This window comes from Heloderma suspectum, chromosome 3, assembly GCF_057233095.1.
Source record: "Heloderma suspectum isolate Gila_16-S chromosome 3, 16-S_ref, whole genome shotgun sequence".
NCBI classification, from domain to species: domain Eukaryota; kingdom Metazoa; phylum Chordata; class Lepidosauria; order Squamata; family Helodermatidae; genus Heloderma; species Heloderma suspectum.
In genome coordinates this window covers 314892431-314902138 of record NC_139460.1, presented here as the reverse complement: position 1 = coordinate 314902138, position 9708 = coordinate 314892431, and the positions used below count along the sequence as shown (strand labels likewise).

General features: G+C 44.3%; 1 protein-coding gene across 2 annotated transcripts; it reads left to right on the top strand.

Moving 5' to 3' along the window:
* The first annotated feature begins 117 nt into the window (after positions 1-117).
* NIFK (nucleolar protein interacting with the FHA domain of MKI67) lies at positions 118-6189 on the top strand. Of its 2 annotated transcripts, none has more exons than XM_084847546.1 (6): positions 118-278; positions 2033-2161; positions 2705-2813; positions 3418-3629; positions 4824-4901; positions 5631-6189. In XM_084847546.1, the coding sequence occupies exons 1-6, from the start codon at positions 150-152 to the stop codon at positions 5811-5813; spliced, it is 840 nt and encodes a 279-aa protein (XP_084703672.1). In that variant the 5' UTR covers positions 118-149; the 3' UTR covers positions 5814-6189. The 2 variants fall into 2 exon arrangements, with proteins under 2 accessions (XP_084703672.1, XP_084703673.1); XM_084847547.1 differs by lacking the exon at positions 118-278 and adding an exon at positions 1004-1078.
* The last annotated feature ends 3519 nt before the right edge of the window (positions 6190-9708 follow it).

Below are 9708 nucleotides of genomic sequence, written 5' to 3'. Positions count from 1 at the left end.
ACCCGGCAGGGGCCGCTGCCGCTCTTTTCCCTCCCTCCTACGTTTATGTAACGCCCGACCAAACGGAAGTGACGAGACCGACTTTCCGGTTCCTGGCGTGCGCACGCCGTGTGGGGCGGGATAAAGACGTTCCCGTTCCCCGCACCACGATGGCGGCGCCCGCAGCAGACGCGACGGAGCTCAAAGCGACCCCATCGGCGCCGCTCCTTTCTCTAGAGCCGGAGCGGCAGCGCGAGTTCCAGGCGAAGGTGCATCGCGTGCGCAAGGCGGCCGCTAAGGTGAATTCGGAAGAAGAGCGGCTGGTGTCACGTGAGAGGGAGCCGCTTTGTCCCTCCCCCGCTGTGCGCCCCCCCCATACATCTCGGGCGCCTGTTGCCTTGGTAACGGGGGCCTAGTTTTCAGGCCGGCCTTTCCCCCACCCGGCGCCCTCCAGATGTGCTGGACTGCAACTCCCATCGTTCCCAGCCGGGAACGATGGGAGTTGCAGCCCGGCACATCTGGAGGGCGCCGGGTGGGGGGAAGGCTACTTTAGAAGTTTCCCACAGTGAGGTGGTAGAGTCCTGACTTGGCGGAAAGGACTGTACCACATCAGACTGCGGGTGAGCAGTGCCATTTCTGAATGTTTGACCGTTTAAGAACTTCGAGCAAAGGGCATGGGAAAGCACCTTTCTCCTTGCTGTGCTTGGTTTTTGTTTGTGGGAAGGGAGGTTTAATACCTGGAGCATTGAAAAGTGACATCCCTTTCTACCAGTTCCACATACGGTTACCGCATTCTGCTGCATGTGTAGACCAGTTAGCCTGGAGTGGGCCATGTGCAAACGAGGGCGATTGTTTTCTGCCTCATGGGCATGATGGTAGCCCTTTCCTTGTGCCCTCAGATCAGCTGCTGTGCTCTTAGGGTGGGTAGCCATCAAGTTGGACTACACTTGAAACATGCTGCTTAGTCTGGACTTGGAAGCTTTATTTTATGTTGCCTGAGCATAAAATCATATTTGCAGATGTGTTATTATTGATCACATGAAATAAAAGAACGAGGACTCCCTTCTTGGGTTCTACCTTCAGAGTGTGGAGAATTATGGTAAGTTTTGAGGGCGGGATTGCCGCCCTCCCAGTTGCACTGACAAAAATTGTTCCATCCGCAGAACATCTTCATTGGATTTCATCCATTGTCTGGAAGTGAGACTTCTTGGTTACTTTTGATGTGACTCTTTCTGTTCCGTGATGTAAAAAAAATAATGTCAAAGTAACCAGAAAGTTCTGCCACCATGGAATGGAATTCTGTATTTCATCCAACTCCTTGTAGTTACCTCCGCACCCATTAAAAGGGTGAGGATAGTACGACGCTTTTGCTACTCTTCAGTCATTCTTGTTGTTAGATCAGGCCAGTAAGTACCACTGGCTGAGGGGAGTTTGGGCAGGAAGGATTGGTCCGCCGTAATGGTTTGAATGATCAGACATGATCACAGTGACATAGGACAGCCTCAGCAAAGCATTTCCTGCACCACCATTGCAATGACATGAAGATGCCTGGTACAGCTAAGGACTGTTTTACTTTTTGAGTGTGCACTCCTGATGGCCATGTATGTACATTTCCTTGAGGAAATAGAAACTGAAATGAAAGGTTCTTGTGTATTGTCCATGCAGAATGGTTCCAATGCTGTGGATGCAACCACAGTAAATGGGTGAGGAAGTCCCATTTACTAACCTGGAACATCATTGGTTATTGCCACTGTGTTGTAACTGCTGAGTTTATATTACTTATTACATTGATATCCTGCTTTTCTTCTATTGTGGAATTGAAGGCAGCATACATAGGTTCCTAGGTGGTCTTCTCTCCAGGCACTGACCAGACCCAGGGCTACAGTATCAGCAAGTTTGCTGCATCACATAGTTTCAGACTAGGCCCTGGAACATCTTGCTTTCTCCCCACAACCCCTCCATAGGGAGATCATCAAACATCTGAAGCAACCCTAAGGTGAAACAGTTTAACAGAGAGTGTAACTTTAAATTACGGTCTCATTTTATATTACAGAACGAGAAGCTGAAACCTGGTGTCATTTACTTGGGTCATATCCCAAAGGGTCTTTATGAACCACAGCTCAAAGAATACTTCAGTCAATTTGGGGCAGTCACAAGGCTTCGACTTTCAAGGAGTAAAAAGGTAACACTTTGAAATGTTGGTTTTCCTAACAGTTTGAAGACAATGCTTTTGTTTGATATTGTTCATTTCATAGGCTTTCTCTACTGAAACATTTTATTTGGTTCCTTTCCATGCATTCTTGAAGCCAACACTTCTTAAAATGGTTCAGCTGAATTCCTTCCTCCACAGGTCCTCTCAGTTTTTACACACCACAGCTCCAGTCTCTTAATTCATGTTGGCCTTCAGGACAATCTTGGTGTATGCAGTTTAACCTAAGTGTCTCCCCATGGTTGTCAAATTAATGGATGCATCCAGTTTTTTTTAATGAAAACAATACACCAAGTGTAAAGTATATATATCAAGAATCCCTGTCTTATTTTAAGAAACATTTGTGAGAAGTAAAAACAGTTCATTGGCACTTGTAATCATTTTATAGCTCAGAAGCCCCTTTTTGTATTCAGATCCTTCAACCAAGAAAAAATAGTATTCAGTAGCTTGGCATGAAAATGTATTTTTATAATTCACTTAAATATATTTAACCTTTCATTTAAATGTATTTAACAGACTGGAGGCAGCAAAGGTTATGCATTTGTGGAATTTGAATATGATGAAGTTGCTAAGATCGTTGCAGATACCATGAACAACTATCTCTTTGGTGAACGGCTTTTGAAGTGTGAGTACACGTGAGTTTGTTGCCCAGATGGAAACTTGAATGTGGCAGTTCCATGGCAATGCCCATCATCCCTCACCCTTGGCTATGTTGACTAGGGCTGATGGGATTTGCAGTGCACCAGCATCTGTAGGGATACAGATTGCCCACTCCTACTGTTGAATTTTAAGTTGAATTCTGGAAAAGGGAATGTTCAGTACTCTCCAAACCTACCTGTCTCACTCAGTCTTTTCTCCCATCCAGGTCCTGATTGTCTCCCCTTTTCCTAGTTTGTCTTTCCCTCTCAGTACTTGCAGATGCCCTTTCTGGCATGCCTTACATTAAGATTAGGTCTGGGCTGTAGTCATGTTCCCCAGAAAACTGCCTGCTTTGGGGGTCTAAACCAAACCCTCAATGACATGAAATTGTGTACTGCTTAGTAGGACTTTCCTCCTTATGCTTGCCACAATTGTGTATTAAAGTGAAGCAGATCCACCTAAATTGGATTTGCCATCAAAATATACTCATATAATTGGGGAACATACTACTAAAGTAAAGATTTTCATGTTTTGGTATTGCTCCATTTTTCATGGTTTTCACATTGATTCTTGTTGCAACATGCGTACAGGCCAGTTTATGCCACCTGAAAAAGTGCATGAAAACCTCTTCAAAGGCAGTGAGAGAATATTCAGCAAGACATCGTATCCGGCAGTGAAGCGCTATAATCGGAGGCGAACAATGCAAGAGAAAGCAAAGATGACACAGCGGTTGTTGAAGAAAGAAAGGCAACTGCGGAAAAGACTAGCAGAGAAGGGAATAGATTATGATTTTCCTGGCTTTGTAAGTGAATGTCCTTTTTTCTGGGTAATATTCAGGAGGAGGAGGAGAAAGGGTGTGATACAAAGGTGGTTATTAAGATGTGCTACTTGCAGATTATGTGCCTTAGGCAGGAATTAAGAAAGACATACAGTCATTGAACAAATAGAGTCTCAGGGCCATTTCACATGTGACATACAGGCAAATCTCTGTCATCATATGTGCACTCAACAAAAATTTGCAGCCCATTACAGCTTCCTGAAGAGGGTACCTACATGATGCATGTGTTTGAAAAACACATTTCTTGCCTTCACTCTTTGCATCTTTAGGTGTTCACTTAAAACAACTTAAATCAGGCTTGCAAACAGCCACTTACCTGATCTCCCACGGTGAGTAAAGATAACCTCCAGGTGAACAGACAAGAAAGCTTTTGTAAAATACAGCATTGATTCTCTTTTTCTATTAGGTTTTTGATGTGCCGCAAAACACCAACATTGCCATATGTAGGAAGGCAATTTAGCAACTTGTGGGCTTACTTACAAGGTTGTCTTGGATGACCTGCTCAAAAATAATCTGTGAAGTGGCCTCATCATAGGAAGGCAGTTTGCATGTGATGATTAAATAATCCATGATTTACAGGGCTGCATGTGAACCACTTCCAGTTTGCATAAACAACCTATGATTCATAGGTTGTTAGTGTGATGTCTGAACCCGTACAATCTGGGTTGTTTATGGGTTAAACATCCCAGAGTTAACTTAACAATTAATCGTAAGTTAACTCTGGGTCGTTTAACTCATAAATACCCCAGAGTGTCTGGGTTTTGTTTTCATGCTAACAACTTGCAAACTGAAAGCGGCTTGCCTTGCATACTGTGCTTGTCCCACAAATTGTGGGTTAATTAACCCATGATTTGCAGCCATGATGTGCAAAGCAGGTCAGTGACAGATCCCACCTGACAAAGTTGGAGTCGAAATTGGGTTTTGTCACTATTTACCTTTTTTTTTTTTTTTTTTTTTTAAGGACACCACTATAACACATTATTTTAATCTCATTTTGATTGTAAGGCCCTTGATACTTCTTTGTATAATTACATTGGGGTTTCATGTTCCCAAGTCAGACTTGGGGTATTAGTTAAGTATAGTTGGTCCAGAAAGGAATATTTAGTTGTAAGGGCAAGTTACAAGGGGATCTTGTTAATGCCGAGACTTTTTCCATAGGCCGCTCAGATCCCTGCAACAAAGAAAAAGAAGCTTTCAGAATTAGACTCCAGCATGAATGTGTCTTTGAACAGTGAGGTAAGTTTTAAGTTGCTGATCTACCCAATGGGTATTGGTAGGAAAGGGTTTGGTTTTTTAAGTCTTCTGAATTATTGTCATGGGCCCATCTCTGGGTGCCAGTTTGTGTGCGCGCGCATGGCAGCGGCGGTATAGGAACAAAATTCTGTGGATTAACGGAAATTTGTCTGAATGGAAGGTCTTTAAGTTGGCCTTCCTTCACGCCCTCTTGAAATGGCACCTTTGAATACTTTTTGTGCCTTCCCTGTGCATTCACAGATCAGTGTTGGTGTGAGTTTGGCAGACTGCTTGCCTCACTTTGTTTGATTATCATTACCCCCTTCCTCTTCCTGCTGTGACATCTCCAAGCTGGATGGGTAGTACTTACTGACTTGGACATGCAGATAATGGTAACATTGCAATGTAGAAGTCCATTCAAAATTCTCACAGTGGCAAATTGTCTCAATGTTCTCCCTAGAAAATGATTGGAGATGGATCATCAAACTTCCATTTTGAGTGGTCAGGGTAGGAGTAAGCTTTTCCAGCTACAACTGTTACCACCCAGTTTCTTAGAAATTATTTCAGCTTCTTGTACGCACTCAGATTTTAATAATTAGAATCATAGACTCATAGAATAGTAGGGTTGGAAGGGGCCTCCAAGACCATCGAGTCCAACCCCCTGCTCCATGCAGGAATCCTACTAGGGGCCGTCCGACATAATTTTGCAACATCCTTCTCTATCCTGTCCAGGAACTTACTCCAGTGTGTACGCCAACAATTCTCGAACGCAGAAAATCTCAGCCAGAAGACAGTGAAGACAAAGAAATAACGTTTAGACTCCCACCTGCAAGTATAAAGATTGATACACAAAAACCCAAACCAGCAAAGTTACGGAGAAAAACAACTGGCAAGAAACATAAATGTAAAACTTAAGTATTCCTTTGCCCGAGAAGACTTCGAGTACATACAGCATTTCCCAGCAGTCCTGATTTTTAAAGCAGGCAGTTTCACTACATGACCACCTTCACTCTATTATCAAATCTGCATTTCATCAGTAAACTAGCCAAGGCTCCAGTATTGCAAGAAAAGATATCTTCAGATGCTGCCACTTCAGAATTATTTTTGCCCTAGAGAAAAACGCAATTGTGCTACTTGCTTTCAGCTTTTTACCATCAAAAATATTGCCACAGACATTCGCAGAAAAACTTTGTACAATGGGTAAATATGCATATGATAGCAGAAACAGGATACTGAGGAACACTCAATCTTCTCTTTAACTATGACTCGACTTCAAATAAATTTTAAATTAAAAAAAACATGAATGATGTGGTCATTATTGGAATAATATGGTAATTATTGAATACAGAAGTGACCAGCCTTTTTTTCAAGCGTTCAACAAGTTGTGTCCAAAGCATTAGATTAATGTCAGTCTAGTGTATGATGCAGTACGTTGGCAGCTCTGTGCCTTCAACCACTCTTTGCCTTTAGTTTAGTGAGCTCGGGAGCAGGCAGCAATGCAGCACAGGAAAGGCTGTCAGGAGTTCAGTACTGACTGTGTTGGTCTCTCCTACTCCTAATGCAGATGTATCACTAAGCACTACAGCAGGGATGGGGAACCTCTGGCTGTGGAAGCTTGTGCTCCCTTTGCAAGCCCTCACCAAGTCCCCATTCCCTGAAGGCTAACGGAGAAGAATTCCCACTGTTACCTCCGTTCACTGACAGCAGGGATGTTGAGCGGTGCGCTATGTACTTCCTTGGCTAGGGAGGCTTTGGTGCACGTGGGGAACATGATGATGAAGTGAAGCCACCTCAGTTCCCTTCACTCCATTGCCTTCTGATGGAGGGGCAAAGCGAACTGAGCTAGCTTGGCTTCATGCTGCATGGGCTTTCCCTAGCCAGGACAAAGCTGGACCTGTCCTCTGACATCATCCAGCCCACGGGTAGATCTGGAAGGTAACTGGGACCCCCAACAGGTCCCCATCCTTCTTCCTTGTGCTGTTTGGGGTGCCTGTACCACAGAGTGGCCTCTTGTGGCTTAGTAATTGAAATGTTGTGATGTTCAGTAACAAATGTTACAAAGCACCCATAAATGCTGCTGTTTGGGGAGTGGTAGCCTGCATTTGGGAAAGAGAGACTTTATTCCGGCCTTGGAAAACGCACAGGACAAACTTCGATTATGACAAACTCAGGCCATGCAAGTAGGGATGTACGAAAGTCACTTACCTGTAACGAAATTTGATTCGCGGTGGGGGGAGGTGCTCCGTCCCTCCCCCCCCCCGAAATTCTGGCCCGGGGGGGAGGTGCTCCATCCCTCCCCCCCTGAAATTCTGGCCGGGGGGGAGGCGCTCTGTCCCTCCCCCCCTGAAATTCTGGCCGGACCACAAATGGCGGCGGCCATCCGCCACCGTTTGCGTCCCTGCAGTCAGCCGTGATAGGCTACGTAAAAGTTTATGTAGCCTATCACGGCTGAGTAAAAAAAACCCGCACATATGCAAATGGCGGCGCCCATGGGCGCCGCCATTTGTGTTCCTTATTTTGGCACGTCTAGTCTACGTAAACATTTACGTAGACTACGGCGAAAATAAGGGGAACGCAAATAGCGTAGAGGCTACGCTATTTGCGTTCCCCTTATTTTCACCGTAGTCTACATAAATGTTTACATAGACGTGCCAAAATAAGGAACGCAAAAAATTGTGTATGCGCGGGTTTGTTTGTTTTTACTCAGCTGTGATAGGCTGCGTAAACATTTACATAGCCTATCACGGTATTTTTTTAAAATCTAGCCGTGATAGGCTATGTAAATCTTTACGTAGCCTATCACGTTTTTTTTTTGTTTTTGTTTTTTTACTGGAAATGGCGGCGGCAGCTGGTCAGAAGACCGGCCGGAGCTGCCGCCGCCAGGAGGAATCGCCCAAGGTAAGTGCCGTCCCAGGGGGGGCGAGGGGGCAGACCGTTTCGCCACCAATTTCGGGGGGCCAAATGCGCTGGCATTTGGCCTCCCCGAGATTCGTGGGAAATTCTCTGACATCCCTACATGCAAGTCCCCAGCAGAACTGTGACCTCTTGCAAGCACCCTTTTGCTGAGCCTATTCCTCCCTTGTTAACACTTGGAAATTGCAACTCTTGCCTCAGGGCACAGAAATACCCACCAAGTAATGTTCCGATTTTGGTGTTTAGCCTTCCTGCCAGATGGAAGGAAAAAATAAAAGTCAGTTTTACGTAGTTAACTTTTAAACTTTTTTTTACACCTTTTAAGGCTATCAAACCCCAATATTGTGTCTGAACTGAATTAGAAGTGGGGGGGAAGACAATTTCTGCTTCCAAAAAATGACCCAGGGAAGAGTCTGCCATGCAAAAATAGTTCAAGCCTATGACTGGATACTGTCACCTCAGTGAGGTCCTTTGTTTAATCACTAAGAAATCCCCCTGTCTATCTCAGATGACTGAAAATGTGCCCCAGGCTATGGCCAGAGATACTAATGCAAATATCCACTTCCTTCTCCTTGCACCAGGAAAGCAAAGCGATTTTTCTCTTTCTCTGACAGTTTAAAGCCAGGAGTAGGCAACCTGGTGCCCTCCAGATCTTTGACTACAACTCCCATCAGCCCCAGCCAGCATGGTCAATGGTAAGGGATTGTGGAATTCGTAGTCCAAAACGTCGGACAGCACCAGGTTGCTGACCCCTGCTAAAACCAATCTCCCAAATCTGATAAGCCACCTTGAAGTGAGACCTTAGTTTTGTTTTATTTACTAAATCCTGAGAGGAACACCCCAAGTATCTGGTTTTTAGGATTCTTTCAGTCCTGGAAGGTCTCTCCCTCCCAGCCAAGAAGCAACCTCCTCTTGATCCCCACTTTCTCATCCTTGAAGAAGCTCAGCAAGCAGAGCTTCCAGCACACCCAAGCCGGTAGATAAAGACAGGCAAACCTTTGTACTATTTTTCTCTTCTATTTGATCCATGTCAATTTGCTTCTTTTTTGTTTTTCCTAACAGTTCACCCCAAAACCTGCATTTCTTCACACAGAACAGAAGCTTTTCTTTGTGTGTGTTTCTCTCCCCAATAATTTTCCCTTTTTGCTCCCTCCCTTAGCTTTTTATACCTCTTTTTATACAACCCCCATTCCCATTGCCTCCTCCAAAATGTTCTCAGAATTCCAAAAAATCTATTCCCCATTCAGATCCCAGGATCCAAAATCACTGAAATTTATTTTCCCTTGCTTTCTCCCCACTTTCCCACCCTTCTCCATAGTTAGCCATGTGCACCCTTTTCTAGGGGAAGGCACGTATACCCACAGACTTTTTTTTCCTGTAGCATTTTGAGCTGGCATTTGCTCCCCACCTTTAAGGGCTAATTTCCACTTACGCTGTTTTAAACATGATGTTAAGATTCATTTTTCTTTATGTGCCATACCTCGATCACTTCCTTCCTAGAGTCAGTCTCTCTCATTCTCCTATGTATCTCGTATCTACCTGATTTTTAAATGCCTGTTTATTTATTTTTTACATTAATATACCTCCCGATAGCTGAAATTTTCTGGGTGGTTCACAAAAAATACAATATAAAAATTTAAAACTACAGTATAAAGTAAAAACAGTAACCAAATAGAACCTAGCAGAAGTCCAAAGATTTAAAATACACTACCAGATTTAAAACAGAAACTGAAAGACTAAAATGCCTGGGAAAATGTCTTCACCTGGCGCCAAAAAGAGCACAACATAGGCACCAGGCAAGCCTCTCTGGGAACCTCATTCCACAACCAGGGTGCCACAACAGAAAAGGCCCTCTTCTTAGTAGCCCCCCAACTCACTATTGGCTGGGGGCTCCCGG